Source organism: Engystomops pustulosus, chromosome 8 (genome assembly GCF_040894005.1).
Source record: "Engystomops pustulosus chromosome 8, aEngPut4.maternal, whole genome shotgun sequence".
Taxonomy (NCBI): domain Eukaryota; kingdom Metazoa; phylum Chordata; class Amphibia; order Anura; family Leptodactylidae; genus Engystomops; species Engystomops pustulosus.
In genome coordinates, this window is record NC_092418.1 from 104,673,983 (window position 1) to 104,697,847 (window position 23,865).

General features: G+C 53.0%; 2 protein-coding genes across 3 annotated transcripts; one reads left to right on the forward strand and one right to left on the reverse strand.

Moving 5' to 3' along the window:
• Positions 1-3,034: 3,034 nt before the first annotated feature.
• On the forward strand, positions 3,035-6,014 carry UMPS (uridine monophosphate synthetase). 2 transcript variants are annotated; one of them, XM_072122128.1, is made up of 6 exons: positions 3,035-3,297; positions 3,628-3,781; positions 3,882-4,529; positions 4,601-4,776; positions 4,848-4,962; positions 5,128-6,014. In XM_072122128.1, the coding sequence occupies exons 1-6, from the start codon at positions 3,196-3,198 to the stop codon at positions 5,301-5,303; spliced, it is 1,371 nt and encodes a 456-aa protein (XP_071978229.1). In that variant the 5' UTR covers positions 3,035-3,195; the 3' UTR covers positions 5,304-6,014. The 2 variants fall into 2 exon arrangements, with proteins under 2 accessions (XP_071978229.1, XP_071978228.1); XM_072122127.1 differs by having other exon boundaries at positions 3,038-3,330; positions 5,128-6,011.
• Positions 6,015-7,184: 1,170 nt separating this feature from the next.
• Positions 7,185-22,980, reverse strand: ITGB5 (integrin subunit beta 5). Its single transcript, XM_072122129.1, has 15 exons — positions 22,818-22,980; positions 21,601-21,692; positions 19,988-20,195; positions 19,162-19,411; positions 18,546-18,714; positions 16,338-16,499; positions 16,033-16,128; positions 15,846-15,935; positions 14,220-14,354; positions 12,586-13,018; positions 10,008-10,230; positions 9,820-9,920; positions 8,772-8,891; positions 8,449-8,615; positions 7,185-8,362 (listed from the first exon to the last, which is right to left on the reverse strand). The coding sequence occupies exons 1-15, from the start codon at positions 22,882-22,884 to the stop codon at positions 8,240-8,242; spliced, it is 2,436 nt and encodes an 811-aa protein (XP_071978230.1). The 5' UTR covers positions 22,885-22,980; the 3' UTR covers positions 7,185-8,239.
• Positions 22,981-23,865: the final 885 nt, after the last annotated feature.

Genomic DNA, 23,865 nt, shown 5'->3' on the forward strand with positions numbered 1-23,865 from the left:
TAAAAATGATATCATTGAAAATATTATCAAATTTTGCAAAAAATGACACCACCCACAGCTCCGTACACCAAAGTATGAAAAAATTATTAGCGCCAGAATTTGGCAAAATCAAAAAAATAATTTTTGTACAGGAGGTTTTAATTTTTGTAAAAAACATTATAAACCTATAACAAATTTGGTATCCCCTTAATCGTACCGACCCAAAGAATAAAGTAGACATGTCATTTGGGGCGCTTAGTGAAAGACGTAATATCCAAGCCCACAAGAAAATGGCGCAAATGCGTTTTTTTCATCATTTTCATTGCATTTGGAATTTTTTTCCCGCTTCCAAGTACATGGCATGGAATATTAAATACCATCACTATGAAGTGCAATTTGTTACGCAGAAAACAAGCCGTCACACAGCTCTTTACGTGTAAAAATAAAAAAGTTATAGATTTTTGAAGGTGGGGAGTGAAAAATGGACATGAAAAAACAGGAAAGGGCCCGTAACCGGTTAATCCCCTTCCCTCCGGTACTTGAAGAAGATGAAGTCGCCGCTCTGAACGCACATGGTGCAGGTCAGAGCGGCGACTTCATCTTCTTCGATGGGAGGCAAGTACCGGGGGGGAGGGGGGGATGGAGTGTCCCTGACTGGGCTCAGTGCGGTAGGAGCTTGGGACCCCTCGGTGCACAGGACACGTTCATAGAGAGAACACGTCTCCCAGCTCGGGGCTTTCCTTGCGCTGGGAGACGCCATGACATTTGAATCTGAATAATGATATTTTGTAAGCGCATTTTGTGTGGAAAACTTGATGCGGCCCAGCCTTACCCAGAATCTACCTCCAGCGGCCCCCAGGTAAATTGAGTTTGAGACCCCTGGTGTAGAGGGAGGAAATGTCCATGGTTATAAATAGATAAGAATCCTCCCATGGAACGGGAAGGATATGTCTAATCAGATCTGCGGTGTCTAACGTGAAGGATTTTAGATTGCGTACATACTTTTGTAGAAAGAGGTCTACGTAATGTGACAGGTTTGCCGTGAGGGAGTTGATTCCCGAGATGATGGGACGACCTGGTGGGTTTTGGGTATTTTTATGCACCTTTGGCAAATAATAAAAGATGGGGGTGGAGGGTTCCTCTATTTTCAGGTATTGCAGTTCTTTTTTAGAAAGTATGCCTAAACCGTGACAACCGTGAACTCCATAGTCGGGTTGTGGGAAAGCTGAGAATAAAAATTGGTGTCAGACAGTAAACGGAGGGATTCCGTAATGTAATCGGATCTATTGAGTACAACAATCCCCCCACCCTTATCCGCCGATTTGATGACGATGTCTTCATTGTTGGAAAGTTTTTTCAGAGCTTTTCTCTCTTTGAGTGTAAGGTTATTTTTTCTATGCTTATTGGCCTTATTTTTGTTACGGGCTTCTATATTCTGGAAATCGGTGGAAACTAACGCATAAAATGTGTCAATATAATTACCCTTGTGGTGGGTGGGGTAGAAAGTGGACCTAGGTTTGAGGTCTGTGTGAATAAATGGAGAGGGGGTTTGGACTGATGGTTTAGTGTTGTTGGTAGAATTAGTGGAAAGGTTAGTGTTAATCATATTAAAATGACGTTTAAGAGTAAGTTTCCGAACAAATTTGTTGAGATCCACAAATAGATCGAAATCGTTGGAAGTGGACAAGGGGCAGAAAGAGAGACCTTTCTCAAGTGTCTTGATCTCTATTTCTTCTAGCACATAGTTGGATATATTGAAAATTTTGACTAGGTCTGTGGATGGATGTTTATGGGGCAGAACGGGGGGAGGAGGTGGGTCTTTTAATTCAGAACAGTCTATTCTTGCCTTTTTAGTTTGGGAATTACTGTTAGTAGGTCTTCCTGTGCGGGTGGAGTGTCTGGATCTGAGTTTTCCTCCTCTGCTTCCTCTCTTGTGTGGTTTTTTCTTTTTAAACCTAATGGGGGTGCTATATGGACTATTTCCCTGATACCTGGGTTTGACGAGTAATGGAACGTGGGAGTCCTTTTGACTTCCCGAGGAAGCCCTAAAAAAGAATGACCAGACTCATTTGAAGAGGGAACTGGGTGAGCGGGTCCCTCTTGAGTGGTGGTGGTAAGTGGAGTGACTCTAGGTGTGAAGAATGTGGCTTCTTCAAGAGGGCTACTGGACAAAGAGCCGTTGCTGTGTGTGGTGAGCATAGAGTCATTAAGATCTTTAAATAGGCCAGAGGGTAGGTTTGGTCTAGGGAGGTTTAGGTCTATTAGACTGTGAGTCAGAGAAATGTTGGAGGAAGTCTCCGGGGGTAAGGTGGCGGTGGTGCTCCGGGTCGGGATGGTTTTTGGTAGTGTTGTGCCATTGAGTTTGGCTCGTAAGATGGGGGCTGATGGCAATGTGTTTGAGGATATGAAGGTTCTACTAGAGCAGGCGGGTTGATGACGTGGGCGTGGTCTATTGCCTTGGTGTCTAGTGTCATTGTTAATGTTTTGGATTGACCTATTTAGGTGGGGATAGGAGCGAGGGCCATCGTGTGCCCCTGGGTTGTGTTCTTTGTTCTTTCCTTTTCACTCCCCTGTATCACGGCGCTCTCCTCCAGTCACTCCCAGAGCTTCCCCCGCTTGTGACACAGCGCTCTCCTCCAGTCACTCCCAGAGCTTCCCCCGCTTGTGACACAGCGCTCTCCTGCAGTCACACCCAGAGCTGCCCTCCAGTCACTCCCAGAGCTGCCCTCCAGTCACTCCCAGAGCTGCCCTTCAGTCACTCCCAGAGCTGCCCTCGCCTGTATCACGGCGCTCTCCTCCAGTCACTCCCAGAGCTGCCCTCGTCTGTATGACAGCTCTCCCCTCCAGTCATTCCCAGAGCTGCCCTCGCCTGCATGACAGCTCTCCTCCAGTCACTCCCAGAGCTGCTGGAGAGCGCGACCTTTGTTTGGGGACAGAGGAGTCGCCATGGTAACAGAAAGCTGTTATGGCGGCGGTTCTGTCACATGCTGCCAGTATCAGCCAATCACAGCGGAGCTTTCCCATAATTCCGCATCTCTAGCTCCGCCCTCTGTAGAGCTGTGATGCCGCCGGCAGGGGTCGCTGCTCTCTACTGCTTCCCGTAGCGGAGTATTCCAGCTCTAGTGACGTCGCCATCTTGTTGGAGTCTGAAGTGTCGCCGCGCCGGAGCGTCTCTGGCGTTAGTCCAAGAACCGGAAGTGCCGCACACGTGGGGAGATGGAGCTGCTGGCGGCGGAGCTGCACCGGGTCCAGGCTCTGAAGTTCGGCCGCTTCACCCTGAAGAGCGGAGTACACTCACCCGTCTACTTCGACCTGAGGGTAATCGTGTCCCACCCGGCGCTGCTCAACCAGGTGCGGGGGAGGGAAAGGGGGCAACAGGAGGGAGGGAAAGGGGGCAACAGGAGGGAGGGAAAGGGGGCAACAGGAGGGAGGGAAAGGGGGCAACAGGGGGAAGGAGGGAGGGAGAGGGGGGCAACAGGGGGGAGGTTGCAGGGGGAACAGGGGATGGAGATATAGAGGGAAAGGACAAGAGATGGAGCAGGGGCATCTGGGGGAGATAATATGGGGAGGGGTAATGGGAGGAGGTGTAGTAGTGTGCAGCAGGGACAAGTTTCTGTATTTGCCCTCTGACTCCTCTCCCCCCTGCAGGTCGCTGACCTCCTCTACCGTACGGCTCAGGATGGGGGTCTTCAGTATCAGACGGTCTGTGGCGTCCCGTACACGGCCCTCCCACTCGCCACCATCATTTGCGCCACTCATTTGTTACCAATGCTGATCCGCCGGAAGGAGGCCAAAGACTATGGTGGGTTTCCTCAGGATCATGTGATCTTACCATTCTGTGTGACGTGAATATTGCAGGTGGCGCCGCTGCTCCCGGATCTTTCATTCGTCTTCTCTTCCAGGGACCAAGCGTCTGGTGGAGGGCGCCATCACCCCTGCGGAGACTTGTCTGATCATTGAAGATGTGGTGACAAGCGGCTCCAGCGTCCTGGAGACGGCGGAGGTGCTGAGGAAGGAGGGGCTGCGGGTGACAGACGCCATTGTGCTGGTGGACAGAGAGCAGGGCGGCCGGGAGAAGCTGGCGGCGGCCGGCATCCGCCTGCACTCCATCTACACCCTCACCCAGATACTGGAGATGCTGCAGCGCCAGGGGAAGGTGGACACAGAGATGGTGGAGGACGTCAGGCGATTCATTGCTGAGAACCAGGTGACGGCTCCGATCCCGACCGCCTGCACCGCCCTCAGCTACTCTGCCCGCGCCGCCCTCCCGGTCACTCACCCCATGGCAAAGCGCCTGCTGCTCCTCATGGAGAAGAAGCGGAGTAACCTGTGTGTGTCGGCTGATGTGACAGATGCTGCGGAGCTCCTGCGCTTGGCCGCCGAGCTGGGACCCTCCATCTGTTTGCTGAAGACCCACGTGGACATCCTGGAGGACTTCACCCCCGACGTCTCCTCCCAGCTGCGGGCGCTCGCCCTTCAGCACGACTTCCTCATCTTTGAAGATCGTAAATTTGCAGATATTGGGAACACGGTGAAGCACCAGTACCAGGGTAAGCCTCCATTACCTGCAGCCTCTGCCCTCCGGGGGGCGCTGTGGCCTCACTAATGTGTATGTCTGTAGGTGGGATCTTCAGAATCTCCTCGTGGGCTGATGTGGTGAACGTCCACGCTGTGCCCGGCCCGGGGGTGGTACATGGCCTGCAGGAGGTGGGCGAGCCGCTGGGTAGGGGCTGTCTCGTGATCGCTGAGATGAGCTCCAAGGGGTCACTGGCCACCGGACCCTACACCAAGGCGGCTGTAAGTGCACGGGGGACGCAGTGGGGTCCGGCTTATGCTGTGGGTCTTATCATCATCATCGTATCCTGCAGGTGCAGTTGGCGGAGGACCACCCCAGCTTTGTGTTCGGTTTTATCGCTGGAGGTAAAGTGAGTGAGCAGCCGCAGTTTCTCCACCTCACCCCCGGGGTCCAGATGCAGCCGGGAGGTGAGTGACATCACATAGTACCAGGTCCCTAAGGGTGGGCTATACCGGACCTGAGAACCCGCTAGTCCTGGTAAATGTGGGAGGACAGTTGTGGGGTCATGTAGTTGGCCTCATGGGTGACAGAGTTAAGGGGGTCATTCACCAACGTCGCTCTCTCCCTTTCAGGAGACTCTCTGGGTCAGCAGTACCAGACCCCTCATGATGTCATCATTAACAAGGGTTCTGACATCATCATTGTGGGCCGCGGGATCCTCTCATCCAGCAGGCGCCATGAGGCTGCAGACATGTACCGGCGGGCCGGCTGGGAGGCTTATGTGGCCCGGATCGGCAGGAAAGAATGAGTGTGCTGTCTCCATGGTAACCAGGTACAGCCGCTCCAGATACACTGATGATCAGAACCACCAGATCATCCACCGTATATCACTGCACATTCCCATAGACTGGTACCGAACCGCACACAGATGCAACCGCCCCAAGACCAGGAGGTTGTCACCCGGATATTGCGGCGACATGATGGAATTTCTTACATATAATCAACTGGGACAGAAAAAAAAAGATTTGTACAAGAAGGGGGCTCCGAGCCCCCCCCCCCCCCAATCAGCCAATGGTGGGAGACTTGTTACATAAAGTGCTAAATACAAACACAGGGAAGAAAGACAATATAATCCTCACAATAGTCACATGTGGAGTCCAAATATCCGGATCCCCCCGTATTATAGTCTTCCCCGTGTTTATAATTTATCTATGTAACATGTCTCCCACCATCAGTTGTTTAGGAAGGGGGGGGGGGGGTCTTTGAGCCCCCTACTGTAGCTTTACCTTGATACAAATGTAAACATTGTTTTACATTGGTGAATAATAAAGATAAATTGACACAAGAATTTCCTGATGGAATGTTCTATTCTGTGGGTTACTATATATACTCTATATATAATGTGACTGACAGTATACAGGGAACCTTCATCCAATGTGACTGCACAGACTGCGGCCAGTGTAATCAGACCTCACACTGCTGTGCTCTGTGCTCTCTGCAGCCAGTGTTCTGTACTGTCCCTGGAGAGATGTGTAATCAGACCTCACACTGCTGTGCTCTGTTCTCTCTGCAGCCAGTGTTCTGTATTGTCCCTGGAGAGATGTGTAATCAGACCTCACACTGCTGTACTCTGTGCTCTCTGCAGCCAGTGTTATGTACTGTCCCTGAAGAGATGTGTAATCATACCTTACATTGCTGTGCTCTGTGCTCTCTGCAGCTAGTGTTATGTACTGTCCCTGGAGAGATGTGTAATCAGACCTCACACTGCTGTGCTCTGTGCTCTCTGCAGCTAGTGTTATGTACTGTCCCTGGAGAGATGTGTAATCAGACCTCACACTGCTGTGCTCTGTGCTCTCTGCAGCCAGTGTTATGTACTGTCCCTGGAGAGATGTGTAATCAGACCTCACACTGCTGTGCTCTGTGCTCTCTGCAGCCAGTGTTATGTATTGTCCCTGGAGAGATGTGTAATCAGACCTCACACTGCTGTGCTCTGTGCTCTCTGCAGCCAGTGTTATGTATTGTCCCTGGAGAGATGTGTAATCAGACCTTACACTGCTGTCCAGGTTCGAAACACTGTAACAAACCCTCAGTTAAAAGATGTTATATATCATTGGGGCTTTAAGTCTTTTCAGGAATCTTTACAGAGCTGAAGCTGCGTTCCTGCAGCGTCCAGTTACATTTCCTGTTTATATTTGAGGTTTTAATAAACATTAATCAGAAATCATCTGTGGGATCGGTGATGTGGGGGAGGGGCCCTGCGTGTTGTCTGCAGCGTCTCCCCAGATAATCCTCCTCCAGCATGAGAGGGGTCTCTGAGCTTCCTCCTCTTGGTGCGTCCTTTCTGGGGAGGTGGGGGGCAGGGGCGCCCTCCTGAGGGCAGTGGAGGTGATGCAGTTGTATAATCTTCCCTGTGGACGCTGTATCAATGTGCTGCCCATGTGTAATGAGCAGCTATTGTCACCCCTCTGCTTGCAATCAGTGAATCTGCCTCTCCAGGCTCGGTGGCTTTCGCTGCCACATTTTGGATTTTTCATTCCTCTGGGTAGTTGGCAGCAGCAGGATTCCAGAGACAGGAGCAGCGTGTGAGGGTACTGATCACAGCATAAGGGGGGGGCCCCTAAAACCTCCGGTGCAGCCCCCCAGCACAGCCACGTCACACACCCGCCACCCCGATACAGACCCCTCAGTGTAAACCTTCCAGCTTTTATTCATTTCTTGTTATTACAATTATTGTAGCAAAATATCAAAAATCTCTCTAAAAACCTCAACAATAAAATCCAGGAAAATGTTAAACTTTGATCCAGGACGGAAAATACAAAAATAATCTGCAGAAAAGGTAAGAAACGTACCAAAGGGTCAGTGAGAAACAGTGTCCTGGGGGTGAGGAGCAGCCGAAAATATACAAAAATATTTGGAAGGACAAAGCCAATGCCTTTCACCCCACAACATCACATCATATAATCTACAGGGAGTCTCTGTATTACACTCCAGAGCTGCACTCACTATTCTGCTGCTGGTGCAGTCACTGTGTACATACATGACATTACTTATTCTGTACTGATCCTGAGTTACATCCTGTATTATACCCCAGAGCTGCACTCACTATTCTGCTGCTGGTGCAGTCACTGTGTACATACATGACATTACTTATCCTGTACTGATCCTGAGTTACATCCTGTATTACACTCCACCTGGGATTGACCAGACTCAGGGCCTGCAGGACTCTACCTCCAGGATCCTGCATGACATTACTTATCCCAGCAGTAGTTATTAGTGAGTGCAGCTCTGGGGTATAATACAGGACTGTATGATGTGGGTTTGGGGTGATGATTGGAGGCAGTGACTTGTCTTTGTGTCTTATTCTCAGCTTTTCATGGTCCTGATCTATAAATCTGCACTTCCTTCCGTAGACCTTGTAATTATTGCAGTATCAGGCACATTCTCCGCTCAGGGCTCCAGGAAAGCTGAGTGTGTGGAGGTCTTCCTGTAGCATAGTGCTAGTGGCAGCGCTGCAGGACCCCTCGTGTCTTCACCCTGATTAGTCCTGCTCTAGTCACTAGTGTAAAGTCTATGTGGCACGTTGTGGGTTTATCTCGCAGGCGGTGGGGCCCCCGGCCGGGGTCAGATCCTGGAGGCTGCGCCCAATAAGAGTCTATAAATGTGCAAATAAGCCAATGGCGGCGCCCTGTACTCCGGGGTGATGTCGTGGGGGCGCCCTGTGCCCCGGGGTGACATGGTGGTGTCTCAGTCTATGTCGTCCGAAGCTCTGAACCCGTTGGAGGCGCCGTTGTAGGATTTGGCCATCATGCTGTACATCTCGTCCACATTGTGGGTGGAGATCGGCTGCCGGTACAGCGGGTTGGCCGCCTGCAGGGAAAGATACTTGTTAGTGGGGGAAGATGGCGGCTTGGGGGCGGAGATAAGGGGGGATTCTGCCCAGCCCCCGCACTCACCATCTCATACTTGGCTCTGGAGCGCTCGCTCTGAAACCGTGCAAACTCCCTCCGATCGTGGATGGTCACCAGAAGCTTCCAGACCACCAGGAGAATGAAGCCCACCAGCAAAATACTCCCCACCACTGCCAGCAGCACCGTCAGCGCGTCCGGGGCTCCGCCACACTCTGAGGGACACATTGGGGGCAGAGGGTGAGGGGCAGTATATAAGGGGCGGTATAGAGGGTGAGGGGCAGTATATAAGGTGATGCACCATACACAGGGGGTGCAGTCGCTGTCAGGTTTGGTTGCTCCCTCTCAGACCCCTCTCCCCCTGGACTCACCCGGTTCCTTCAGGGCGGTCAGGATGGATTTCCCGCTCGGATCCTCGGTGTACGTGAATCTCATGACACACTCGTTCTCCGTCTTGTAGACGCACAGGACGGCCTCAGGGTTGTCAGTATCTGCAAGATATAAGTCATGAGATGTGGGGGGAGAGGTGACATTGGGGGGGACCCAGGGGCTGAATATGGAGGTAGACGGCGACTATTCGCTGCTCTGATCACTCAGTGCAATCTGGCTGAGCCCCAGGTGGTGGCGCCATCCTCATCCCTCTACAGAACAGGCCTGGAACTGGTGCAAAAGACTAAAACTCAGGACAAAGCGACCGCTCCAGGGGAGGGGCGGGAAAACCGGGGACGCTCCATGGAGTCTATTATGTCTGACAGAGAGAAGCTCAAAACGAAAGATCCAGGGGTCCCGAGACCACCCAGCATGTGACCCCTACACCCCAGTGTGACATCCCCTCACCCGCAGAATCCATCAGATGCTGAACGGACGCATTGTAACAAACCAGCAGAGCAATACAGTCATCTAGACCAAATACATTGTTACACATCTGAGAGTTTGTTACAATGTTGGAGCCTTGTCTATGGGCAGTAAACTTCTCTGCTGCCTCCGTGGTTTGTTACAATGGATGAGTGCAGGCAAATCTGGTGTCCACAAAGGAAAGCCGAGGGATTCAGTACTTATCCCCCAAGATATTGGCCTCTCCCCCCAGACCAGGAGACAACAAAATCCTCTTCGCCCACGAATGGCGCTGGAGGCTGATCCGACCCAATCTCAAGTCCCTGAATCATAGGTGAAACATTTGGATTCCCTCATCCCTAGAATCTGGAATATTCGGGTCCCTGGTGATGGAGGCGCCGGATACATTCACCAAAGGAGCCTCCACCGTCATCTTCAGCCATTACCTCATTCAAGCAAAACCCCAAATACTATAAACACTCAAAATCCTAAATAATTTGGTGACATCCAGCACCCTGGGATCCAGATCACACCCTGGAATATATCCCCAAAATCTGGAAGGTCCACACCCCGAGCTGGACTCACCGAGCGCCTCTACGGTGAGGATGTGGTCGTGGCACAGCCTGTGGCAGGTGTGGTTGTCGGCGAGGCGTCCGCTCTGGTAGAGGCGACACTCGATGCAGTCCCTAAGACACAGAGAAAGTAAACCCTTAGTATCCTGACACCGATTCTCCCCCCCCCCCCCCTTGCCCCCGCGCAGCAGCAGAGGTTACCTTTTCGTCCCACAGGCGTCGGGGCAGGTCGGGCACTTCTCACACGTCTCCCCAAATGCTCCGGGCTCAATGCACTGACAGCGGCCGCACACGCACGTCCCCCTCCCGCTGCACATGCGCCCGTCGCTGGACATACAGCTTTCCGTCTCAGTGGTGCAGTTACAGTTCTCTCCAATGTAACCGGCGTCACACTTACACTCCCCGCAGTCACAATCACCGTGACCTGGAAGACAAACACAACATATACTATAGCGCTGTACACATAATATATCACTCCCATCATCCCTGACCCCAGGAGCTCACAATCTACTCTCCCTATTACACACAATGTATGACTCCCATCATCCCTGACCCCAGGAGCTGACAATCTAATCTCCCATTCACTCACGATGTATCACTCCCTTCATCCCTGACTCTAGGAGCTCACAATCTATTATGGAGCAGACAGATGTAGACTGTGGGACCCCCAGCCACCAGATGTCACAGTTCCTGGCGGTCTATGGAGCGGGGGCCGCGCTATTGTGAACCCCAAATATTTGCAGGGATTAAGAGAAGGATTAGGAGTTAACCCTCCAGTGTATGGAGAGGGGGAGGGGTGTTCAATGAATTCAGCAAGAAGCAGCAGCCCCTTCCCTCCAATTAAACAAGTGGCTGATAACAGGGAGTACTAGTCTGTATTGACACTGTCCTGAGAAGATGCAGAATGCTGGGGGGGCTAAGAGACCCTCACAATGCTCCAGTCAGATCTGCTGCCCCTCCCCCCTTGTCCTATTCATGTGCCCCCCCCTCTCCGCTAATTAAGATGCCAGCAGCAATTAGCGACCCCCCGGGCGACATGACACGAGGGTCCCTGGGACTGGGAGGAGGGGGGGGGGGGGGCGCACAGGACCCTCCAATGCTGCCCCAGACATTATAACCTGCAGCTCCCAGATTAACCAATCACAAAGCAGCTTCCATTTTAATAAGCTGCACTATGATTGGTTGATGCATGTGCCCAGGTTCATCAACCCCCTAACACGAGGCCTCAATCTACTTCCCTCTGTTATCAGCCATTACATCCCAGGGAGAGGAGACTGTACAGGGGGGATACAATCTATTACTCTCTGTTATCAGCCATTTCATCCCGGAGAGAGGAGACTGTACAGGGGGGATACAATCTATTACTCTCTGTTATCAACCATTACATCCCGGGGAGAGGAGACTGTACAGGGGGGATACAATCTATTACTCTCTGTTATCAGCCATTTCATCCCGGAGAGAGGAGACTGTACAGGGGGGATACAATCTATTACTCTCTGTTATCAGCCATTACATCCCGGGGAGAGGAGACTGTACAGGGGGGATACAATCTATTACTCTCTGTTATCAGCCATTTCATCCCGGAGAGAGGAGACTGTACAGGGGGGATACAATCTATTACTCTCTGTTATCAGCCATTACATCCCGGGGAGAGGAGACTGTACAGGGGGGATACAGTCTATTACTCTCTGTTATCAGCCATTACATCCCGGGGAGAGGAGACTGTACAGGGGGTATAATCTATTACTCTCTGTTATCAGCCATTACATCCCGGGGAGAGGAGACTGTACAGGGGATATAATCTATTACTCTCTGTTATCAGCCATTACATCTGGGGAGAGGTGATTGTACAGGGGGGATACAATCTATTACTCTCTGTTATCAGCCATTTCATCCCGGAGAGAGGAGACTGTACAGGGGGGATACAATCTATTACTCTCTGTTATCAGCCATTACATCTGGGGAGAGGTGATTGTACAGGGGGATACAATCTATTACTCTCTGTTATCAGCCATTACATCCTGTGGAGAGGAGACTGTACAGGGGGATACAATCTATTACTCTCTGTTATCAACCATTACATCCTGGGGAGAGGAGACTGTACAGGGGGATACAATCTATTACTCTCTGTTATCAGCCATTACATCCCAAGGAGAGGAGACTGTACAGGGGGATACAATCTATTACTCTATATTATCAGCAACCAATAAGAGCAGCTCTAGTAAAATGTAAGCGATAGTATGATTGGCTGACCAGAACAGAGAAAAACCACAATAACAATTACAACCAATAGCAACCAATCACAACAGAGCTTCCATTTTACCAGAGAGGTATGAGGAGTGAAAGCTACGTTGTGATAGGTTGCCATGGGCAAACAGAGCACTGTTTTCTTTTTGTCTCTCCAACCAAATGGAATCTGAGCTGTGATTGGTCTCTCTGGGACATGGAGGGTTATCTGACCCTCCCTTCTGTCTAGTACATATAGTCTCTTCCCTGTTTCAACCATTAAATGGTGGAACGTACCAATGAGGGGGATAGGGGGGCAGTGTTCCAGATCTAAGGGTATAGGGGGCAGAAGTGGATACTGGGCAACAACCAGTGCCAGGAGACACAGCCGGGCCTCAACGTCCATAAATGGAACCAGGGTACATCTACAGTGAGGTTCTGCAGCAGCTGTGTCCCATATTACAGAGCCTCCTCCTCTTTGAACTTTTCCACCAAAGCCAAATAGGAGCCTCCAGACATGATGACCCGCTGCACCCGCGCAGGTGGCACTTACCGGAGCACAGGACGCCCTTGAATCGGGCGCAGGAGAAGTCGTCACACTGACAGTACGAGCCGCTGATGCGCCCAAACTCGCTCTCGTAGCAGGAGCACAGGCCGCAGAGGCACCTCCCCCGGCCGTTACACACCGTGTGGCTCTCCGACTCCCGGCAGGTGACAAGGGACACATCGCTGCTGTCCTCCTCCTCCCCGCACTCACAGCGAGCACCCAGGAAGCCGGGGTCACAGCTGCACATCCCGCAGCTATAGGTCCCATTACTGCTGCAGCGCACGCTGCCCACCTCCACCTGCTGCGAGCAACGACAACTGCAATCGTACCGCACCGACACCTCCAGAGTGTCCCGGAAGCCCACCGGCTTTATGGTGAAGGTGTGCGGAGCCTCCAGGAGGGGGCAGGACCGAGCCTCCACCGATACAGAAAACGACACCTGGATGAAGAAACATCGTCACATCGTCAGCTCCTGGGGTCAGGGATGATGGGAGTGATACATTGTGTGTGATAGAAGATTAGATTGTCAGCTCCTAGGGTCAGGGATAATGGGAGTGATACATTGTGTGTGATAGAAGATTAGATTGTCAGCTCCTGGGGTCAGGGATAATGGGAGTGATACATTGGGGGTCATTTACTAAGGGCCCGATTCGCGTTTTCCCGACGTGTTACCCGAATATTTCTGATTTGCGCCGATTTTCCCTGTATTGCCCCGGGATTTTGGCGCACACGATCGGATTGTGTCGCATGCACGTGACGGAAATCGGGGGGCGTGGCCGAGTGAAAACCCGGCGGATTCGGAAAAACCGCCGCATTTAAAACAATAAAAGTGTCGCTTGGGACGCACTTACCTTCACTTGGTCCGGCTCGGTGAAGTTGAGTGCGTTCAGATGCTTTTCAGTGCAGCAGCGCCACCTGGTGGACGGCGGAGGAACTACCTTGATGAATCCCGGCCGGACCCGAATCCACCGCAGAGAACGCGCCGCTGGATTGCGAATGGACTGGGTAAGTAAATCTGCCCCATTGTGTGTGATAGGAGATTAGATCGTCAGCTCCTGGGGTCAGAGATGATAGGAGTGATACATTGTGTATGATAGGAGATTAGATTGTCAGCTCCTGGGGTCAGGGATGATGGGAGTGATACATTGGGGGTCATTTACTAAGGGCCTGATTCGCGTTTTCCCGACGTGTTACCCGAATATTTCCAATTTGCGACGATTTTCCCTGTATTGTCCCGGGATTTTGGCGCACGCGATCGGATTGTGGCGCATCGGCATGCACGCGACGGAAATCGGGGGCGTGGCCAAACGAAAACCCGACGGATTCGGAAAATCCGCCGCATTTAAAAAAAAATGTCGCGAAAATTGCACTTACCTTCACTCAGCCTGGCTCGGTGTATTCCAGTGCGTTCCGATGCTCTTCAGCGTGGCGGAACTACCTTAATAAATCCTGGCCGGACCCGAATCCAGCGCAAAGAACGCACCGCTGGATCGCGAATGGACCGGGTAAGTAAATCTGCCCCATTGTGTGTGATAGGAGATTAGATTGTGAGCTCCTGGGGTCAGGGATGATGGGAGCGATACATTGTGACAGGAGATTAGATTGCCAGCTCCTGGGGTCAGGCAGCACGCGCCACTCACCGTGTCTCCTATTCTCAGTTCTCCGCACTTCTTGACCCCGGGGTAGGAGGCTCCATCCTGACAGGTGGCTGAGAAGCCGAGGCTGAGGTCATCGGGGGTCTCGGACACGGTCAGCTCCACCTTGGAGCGAATGTTCTGAAAGACATCAATAAAGAGAAAGTGAAGGAACGGAAGAACGAAGCGACATTCCTGGAGGGATCTTGTGAGAGAGACCCCTAAGCACCAGGGATGAGAGACCCTGCGAGGTGACAGTACAGAGTCGCCCCAAACCTGAAGACTATGGAGGACTATAATCATCCCTGGTGTCCTGGAGGGCAGGGGTCATGTCTACAGTGAATGGAGTCCACAGATCTGCAGATCATCAGCTGCACTCACCGCAGGGAACACGACATTCACCAACATGAGCTCAGACAGCGCAACGTGCTGCGACACGACCCAAACCACGGAAAACCCTGAGGAGCCTAACCCCGACCCCAAGGTCACCGCACACAGAACACAGGAGGAAACCTGACGCCACTCCCAACCGGGGGGAATACAATCTATTACTCTCTGTTATCAGCCATTTCATCCCAGGGATAGGAGACTGTACAGGGGGGATACAATCTATTACTCTCTGTTATCAGCCATTACATCCTGGGAAGAGGAGACTGTACAGGGGGATACAATCTATTACTCTCTGTTATCAGCCATTACATCCCGGGGAGAGGAGACTGTACAGGGGGATACAATCTATTACTCTCTGTTATCAGCCATTACATCCCGGGGAGAGGAGACTGTACAGGGGGATACAATCTATTACTCTCTGTTATCAGCCATTTCATCCTGGGGAGAGGAGACTGTACAGGGGGATACAATCTATTACTCTCTGTTATCAGCCATTACATCCCGGGGAGAGGAGACTGTACAGGGGGGGATACAATCGATTACTCTCTGTTATCAGCCATTACATCCTGGGGAGAGGAGACTGTACAGGGGGATACAATCTATTACTCTCTGTTATCAGCCATTACATCCTGGGGAGAGGAGACTGTACAGTGGGATACAATCTATTACTCTCTGTTATCAGCCATTACACCCCGGGGAGAGGAGACTGTACAGGGGGGGATACAATCTATTACTCTCTGTTATCAGCCATTTCATCCCGGGGATAGGAGACTGTACAGGGGGGATACAATCTATTACTCTCTGTTATCAGCCATTACATCCCAGGGAGAGGAGACTGTAGAGAGGGGATACAATCTATTACTCTCTGTTATCAGCCATTTCACCCCGGGGAGAGGAGACTGTGCAGGGGGGATACAATCTATTACTCTCTGTTATCAGCCATAACAGTACTGCTGGATGATGAATAGTCTGCTCTAAATCCCAGCAAGGTGTTAGGAGCAATATTGAGTGTGTGTCAGTCAGACTTGTGAGTTATAGCCTCGGGGTCCTCTGCGCTGTGTGTTTGGGGGTCACATAACGTGTCCATCACACAATGTTCTGAGAATGCAGTGGCCAAAACATAATCCTCCATCTTCTCTCCTCCAAAACTCTGGGGGCCCTCTGCCTTATACATTTTACAATGGCCCCTGTGACACGGTCTGTATCTCCTGAAATACTCTGTGCTGCTGTGAATCGTCTTACATTGTAGGCGTTGACGATGAGCTGCAGGATGTTCTGGGAGCTCGGGTCCAGGATCTCCACCGTCGTCCCAGGGATCAGCGCCGTGAAGTTCTTACAAGATAAAACCAGTCTTGTTAATTTGTGTCTATAGGAGGCGGTGCCCCAGCCGCAGGGGGTGCGGCCAGTTATGCCCCGCCTCCACCCTTACCTTATATAACAGGTAATGCGCTTTGGTCACCGCGAATATCAGGTGAATGTTGTTCTCGGCTAGTTTCTCCCCGAGCAGAGCGAGTGATGGATAATCCTAAACCAGAGGGGAACAAGGCGCATCAGAGGCAACTCTCATTGCAGAGGGTTTGTTACAGTGTACCAGAGCGCAGGAGGATGTCGCATAACAGATCGGAGCATTGACGTCGCTATAACACAGCCACGCGCCTAATAACCAGATTACGTGACATCAAGCATCTCCAGCCATAAGGCTCCTCACCCAGCTTTCCCGGGCGCTGATCTTACCAGCTGAGCGGCGGCGCTGTACTCGTTGTCCGTGTTGAGGTGGCACTGCCCGTCGTGCGGCTGCACCAGTCCCGCCAGTTTACCATCCAGTGCGATGTGCGGGACGTCGTCAGTAGTGATGACCAGCAGGTGCGAGGCCTCCGTCCTCCAGCCGATCCGATCCTAGAGAGGGAATGGACACGGTCAGTGATGTCAGCAGGTGGAGAGGCACAACCCCCCAAATCAGGGACCTTCCACCAACCCCAAGCCCCACAATATTCTGGGGTTCAATTATCACAACACAATCCCATAATACTGGCAATGAGACAAAGGGTTTGTGTGACCCCATATGTTTCGCAGCCTCCCCTTAGAAGGGGTAGGGGCACCCTTTATTTGGGGGAGAGCTGAGTCCCGGTCGGGAGCCCAGAGCACCCTTTATTTGGGGGGGGGGGGGTAGAGTCCAGGCCAGTAGCCCAGCACAGCCATTATTTGGGGGAGAGCCGAGTCCCTATTGAGAGCCCGGCGCACCCTTTATCTGGGGGGGGGGGGGGATGTAGAGTCCAGACCAGGAGCCCGGCGCACCCTTTATCTGGGGGTGGGGTGGGGGGGATGTAGAGTCCAGCGCAGCCTCGGTGCATTATTCCAGCACTGGTGACAGAAACAATCCGATCTCTGTTATTCCTCCAGTACTCAGGACATGATAACAGATGGCAGCAGCTGCTCGGTGCACAGGACAGCCAAGTCATCTGTCGCTTGGAAAGCTGGGTGATAACCAGGCTATTACTGCTCAAACACAGCCTGACACCCAGCTTTCCCGGGCCCTGAACACCTTGTAGTGATCCAGTGGCAGCAGCGCAGGCCCCAACACGAAGAGATATAATAACCACCGAGTCTCTGATGATTCACCGCGGCCCCTGCCCCGACCTGCCCCCGCAGACATACCCCGGGGCACCCCCCGCAATGACAGCAGCGAGAGCCATAATCCCCCCTACAAAGAATCATCTGCCACCACACAGCGCCGTCCTGCAACCTTACTACAAAAGAAAGAAAAGAAACTACATAATCCATAAACCAGTCAGCAAAAACCGAAACCTCAAAGGAACAGAAACCGGAAAGAGGAACCGAAACGTCAGAGAAAAGCAAAATACATAGAAAGAGGAAAATCTGAGTTCGGAGGATTATAATATATATATACATACATACACACACAGAGAGTATACAGACAGACACCCCAAAATCAAAGAGAACCTTCTAACCCCTGACATATAACTCAGCGAGGTCACTCATCCTGTATTATACCCCAGAGCTGCACTCACTATTCTGCTGCTGGTGCAGTCACTGTGTACATACATGACATTACTTATCCTGTACTGATCCTGAGTTACATCCTGTATTGTACTCCAGAGCTGCACTCACTATTCTGCTGCTGGTGCAGTCACTGTGTACATACATGACATTACTTATCCTGTACTGATCCTGAGTTACATCCTGTATTGTACTCCAGAGCTGCACTCACTATTCTGCTGCTGGTGCAGTCACTGTGTACATACATGACATTACTTATCCTGTACTGATCCTGAATTACATCCTGTATTGTACTCCAGAGCTGCACTCACTATTCTGCTGCTGGTGCAGTCACTGTGTACATACATGACATTACTTATCCTGTACTGATCCTGAGTTACATCCTGTATTGTACTCCAGAGCTGCACTCACTATTCTGCTGCTGGTGCAGTCACTGTGTACATACATGACATTACTTATCCTGTACTGATCCGGAGTTACATCCTGTATTATACCCCAGAGCTGCACTCACTATTCTGCTGGTACAGTCACTGTGTACATACATGGCATTACTTATCCTGTACTGATCCTGAGTTACATCCTGTATTATACTCCAGAGCTGCACTCACTATTCTGCTGCTGGTGCAGTCACTGTGTACATACATGACATTACTTATCCTGTACTGATCCTGAGTTACATCCTGTATTATACTCCAGAGCTGCACTCACTATTCTGCTGCTGGTGCAGTCACTGTGTACATACATGACATTACTTATCCTGTACTTATCCCGAGTTACATCCTGTATCATACTCCAGAGCTGCACTCACTATTCTGCTACTGGTGCAGTCACTGTGTACATACATGACATTACTTATCCTGTACTGATCCTGAGTTACATCCTGTATTATACTCCAGAGCTGCGCTCATGGGAAGTGATACTCACCTTGCAGACTGCAGCTTGCAGAATGGCGTCGAATGCCCCCTCTGGTGCATCCCGATTCCGTGACACCTGTTGGTTCTGCACCTCAGTGTTGAAGTTGCTGACTTTATCTGTGAGGGAAAGAACATGGCGGAAGCCGAAGGACGGGATGCAGTTTGGGAACGGCTTATATCTGGGAAGAGACGTGCAGAGTAATGAGACTTGTGTCAGTATTTACTGTAGTTCTGGAATTCTTTTCTGGATCTAGGAGCCTTAGGATAAATAGAGATTTGGGCCCCTCCCTATACAGCAGTTAGGGGAGCGGCTCTGATCTATAGGGGGTGACATTTGGCCGTCGTCCCACAGGGAGGTGGAGAGGACAGTGGACAATGGCACCCGGGCGCGGGAGGGAATTCTGGAAGCTGTTCTCTCATGACCCCTCGGGGAGCAGCGGATCCCTCGCCCCCTCTACGTGTGCATGGTGCCAGGAGGAGAGAAAAACAAGAAAGGCAAATGCTGAGGGTTTGCTGCAATGTACCAGTGCAGAGAAGCCACATAGTCACAAACCTCTCCTAAACCCCAACCATATGACCCTTATGTGCCTGTGGCTGCAAGGGTCGGGGCCTCCGCCATCACTCACCCAGTGCACGGGTTGTTCTGATATTTGGGGGCGGTGTAAGAAAACGGGGAGACGTTCTTATCCACGAAGGAGCCAAACCCTAGGCGGAAGTTGCTGGTTAGTTTGGCCATCTCCGCAGCCAATCGCGTCCCCAAATTCCGAATGGTGTCCAGATCGTCCTTCATGGACAACGACAGGTCCATCAGGTAGTAGAGATCCACAGGGTAGTCCTCCACCTGCCGCACCTGTACTGTAAAGGAGGTCGCTGCACCTGCAGGAGGCGACATAGCGGGGCATCAGTCACCTATTCCAGATACAACCACAACACACCCCATCATCAAACCGGCCAGGACCACCCAACCGCCCGGCAACTGGCCGGGACCACCCAACCGCCCCGCAACCGGCCGGGACCACCCAACCGCCCCGCAACCGGCCGGGACCACCCAACCGCCCCGCAACCGGCCGGGACCACCCAACCGCCCCGCAACCGGCCGGGACCACCCAACCGCCCCGCAACCGGCCGGGACCACCCAACCGCCCCGCAACCGGCCGGGACCACCCAACCGCCCCGCAACCGGCCGGGACCACCCAACCGCCCCGCAAATGCCCATGACCGCCCAAATGCCCCGCAAATGCCCATGACCGCCCAAATGCCCCACAAATGCCCATGACCGCCCAAATGCCCCACAAATGCCTATGACCGCCCAACCACCCACCAGCCTACAACCGCTAGGAGCACTTCCAGGACCGACCCAAACCCTACAACCGCCCAGGTTCTGTGTACATGGAGCTCGGCTTTCCCCTCGGGGGACGTCCTGTGTATGAGGGTTCAGAGGTGACGACTGACCTGGCCGGAGAGACAGCGCAATACTCTGCGGGGTCATCTGGATTATGTCTGACTGTGACGCCCCTGACCCCTTGCTGCTAAGGGGGAAGCTCTGGACCACAGTCACCTTACTCCTGGGACCCTCAATAAAATCCACCGAGCAGCCTTTATTTATCAGATTGTCCCTCAGGTCACAGCGAGAGGTCACAGTATGAGGCGCCCCGAAAACCTGCAGGGCGGAAAAGAAAAGGGAGTCAGGAGAACGACAGGATCATCCACACAGAGGTCATGAAAGGTCAAAGTGACATGGGGTTAACTGAGGGGGTACCAATATGGCCACCATTACAGCCAAGAGGGGAGGTCACCCAGCACCCAGATCTCTTCTATTGTGGCTGTACAATTACACAAACGAAACCTCCGCCACCCACATCTCCCCAATACAGAATATATACACAGCCGGAGAATGGAAAAAATAAATAAATAAATAAAAAAAATTTAATAATTATATATATATATATATATACACATACACATGAGATACAAGAGCCGGAGAGTCTATTTACAGTACATAAATCAGGTATAAGAGACCCCAGACTATATATACAGTATATACATCACATATAAGAGACCACATAATATATATATATACACCCAGTATATGGTGAGCAATCCTACAGCTAAAGATGATATAATATAATATGATATGATAAAATATAACCCACTCTGTGCCCATTACGTGTAAGCGAGGAGCGTGCAGACCCCGGAGAGGGGGCTACAGGAATCTGACAACATGATGCTAACGAGACAACTCTGTGTGATCGAGCTGATCCCCTCCCACCAGAGCTACACAGACATTAACAGGTTAACGTGACCCAGAGGCTGCTCCTGCATCTCCTGCGCCCCCCTCCGCTGCTCCTGCATCTCCTGCGCCCCCCTCCGCTGCTCCTGCATCTCCTGCGCCCCCCTCCGCTGCTCCTGCATCTCCTGCGCCCCCTCCGCTGCTCCTGCATCTCCTGCGCCCCCCTCCGCTGCTCCTGCATCTCCTGCGCCCCCCTCCGCTGCTCCTGCATCTCCTGCGCCCCCCTCCGCTGCTCCTGCATCTCCTGCGCCCCCTCCGCTGCTCCTGCATCTCCTGCGCCCCCCTCCGCTGCTCCTGCATCTCCTGCGCCCCCCTCCGCTGCTCCTGCATCTCCTGCGCCCCCCTCCGCTGCTCCTGCATCTCCTGCGCCCCCCTCCGCTGCTCCTGCATCTCCTGCGCCCCCCTCCGCTGCTCCTGCATCTCCTGCGCCCCCCTCCGCTGCTCCTGCATCTCCTGCGCCCCCCTCCGCTGCTCCTGCATCTCCTGCGCCCCCCTCCGCTGCTCCTGCATCTCCTGCGCCCCCCTCCGCTGCTCCTGCATCTCCTGCGCCCCCCTCCGCTGCTCCTGCATCTCCTGCGCCCCCCTCCGCTGCTCCTGCATCTCCTGCGCCCCCCTCCGCTGCTCCTGCATCTCCTGCGCCCCCCTCCGCTGCTCCTGCATCTCCTGCGCCCCCCTCCGCTGCTCCTGCATCTCCTGCGCCCCCCTCCGCTGCTCCTGCACCTTCCCTGCCACACACAGAGGAGGATGATGGGAGTTGTAGTAGCCGGTTTCTTACCTCCTGGGAGCACCAGTTACACTGCGGGTGGATGAGGAGACAATCCTGACACGAAGTGACTACAGCGCTGCGACTGCTGCACACATTCACACCTGGGGGGGGGGAGATGGATAAAAAGGAGACAATGTGATCTCCACCACGTAATGTTATTATCTGCACAGATTATTACACCCGGGAGGGGGGGGTATCACCCTGCACAGATTACTACACCCGGGGGGGGGGGGGGGGTATCACCCTGCACAGATTACTACACCCGGGGGGGGGGGTATCACCCTGCACAGATTACTACATCCGGGGGGGGGGGGGGCATCACCCTGCACAGATTATTACACCCGGGAGGGGGGGGGGGTATCACCCTGCACAGATTACTACATCCGGGGGGGGGGGGGGGGCATCACCCTGCACAGATTATTACACCCGGGAGGGGGGGAGGGGGGGGGGCATCACCCTGCACAGATTATTACACCCGGGAGGGGGGGGGGGGCATCACCCTGCACAGATTATTACACCCGGGAGGGGGGGGGGCATCACCCTGCACAGATTATTACACCCGGGAGGGGGGGGGGTATCACCCTGCACAGATTACTACACCCGGGGGGGGGGGGCATCACCCTGCACAGATTATTACACCCGGGAGGGGGGGAGGGGGGCTATCACCCTGCACAGATCATTACACCCGGGAGGGGGGGGGGGGTTTCACCCTGCACAGATTATTACACCCGGAAGGGGGGGGGGGGTTCACCCTGCACGGGGGGGTATCATCCTGCTCAGATTATTACACCCGGGAGGGGGGGGGGTATCACCCTGCCCAGATTAATACACCAGGGGGGGGGGGATCACCCTGCACAGATTATTACACCCGGGAGGGGGGGGGGGATCACCCTGCACAGATCATTACACCCGGGAGGGGGGGGGGGGTTCACCCTGCACAGATTATTACACCCGGGAGGGGGGGGGGGGTTCACCCTGCACGGAGGTATCATCCTGCACAGATTATTACACCCGGGAGGGGGGGGGGGAATCACCCTGCACAGATTAATACACCCGGGAGGGGGGGGGGGGAATCACCCTGCACAGATTATTACACCCGGGAGGGGGGGGGGGAATCACCCTGCACAGATTATTACACCCGGGAGGGGGGGGTATCACCCTGCACAGATTATTACACACGGAGGGGTGGGGGGGTATTGATTTTCCCAGTAGCTCCGGTCTCTCACCCGCGGGTGTGTGTGGGGCGCAGCAGAGCAGCAGGGCGCAGAGAGGGATCAGGCTGCTGCGGGTCATGGTTCGTCCTCCGGCCGCTACAGGCCGCGGCTGTACCGGGAACAGGAGGCCATCACCGCCCGAGCCAGTCCCGCCCACCGGAGACAAACCACGCCCGACGCAGGGAAACACCCGCCCATCACAAAGATCACCCCGCCCACTAAAGGTAAACTACGACTAGCTCGCGGCTGGTCCCCGCCCAAACCTTCTCCAGACACGCCCATTCCTCTTCAGACACGCCCTGTTACCCCTTGCGGCTTCTCTGTAAGGGAATTTACCCCCTAAATCCCGGCAAACATCGCCGATAAAATACAGCGGCTCCTCCCCGGGATGTACGGGGCTTCTCCTCCCCCTGATAGGACGGTGACAGCGCACACAGGTCAGTGCTCCGTGCACACTAGGCGGAAGCTGATGTTATATCTATACGGTGTGAGAGGTAGTCAATCTTTTTATTTATAAAACACAAATACCAAATATTCACACGATACACATTATACACATGATACATATAATACACATTTGATACATATATGCACAAGACAATTATAAACCCCTCATCCTATTACATCATCAATGGGGACATATGGACGTTCCTCCACAGCAGGTTTTGAGGATTAACCCTTTTATCCCCCTCATAAACTCTGGCCAGGGCACTAATGATGTTTCCCACCACTGTAGTCACAGCCCCTCCCCTGCCCGTATATACTGTGTGAGAGGTAGTCACAGCCCCGCCCCCTGCCTGTATATCCTGTGTGAGAGGTAGTCACAGCCCCGCCCCCTGCCTGTATATCCTGTGTGAGAGGTAGTCACAGCCCCGCACCCTGCCTGTATATCCTGTGTGAGAGGTAGTCACAGCCCCGCCCCCTGCCTGTATATCCTGTGTGAGAGGTAGTCACAGCCTCGCCCCCTGCCTGTATATTCTGTGTGAGAGGTAGTCACAGCCCTGCCCCCTGCCTGTATATCCTGTGTGAGAGGTAGTCACAGCCTCGCCCCCTGCCTGTA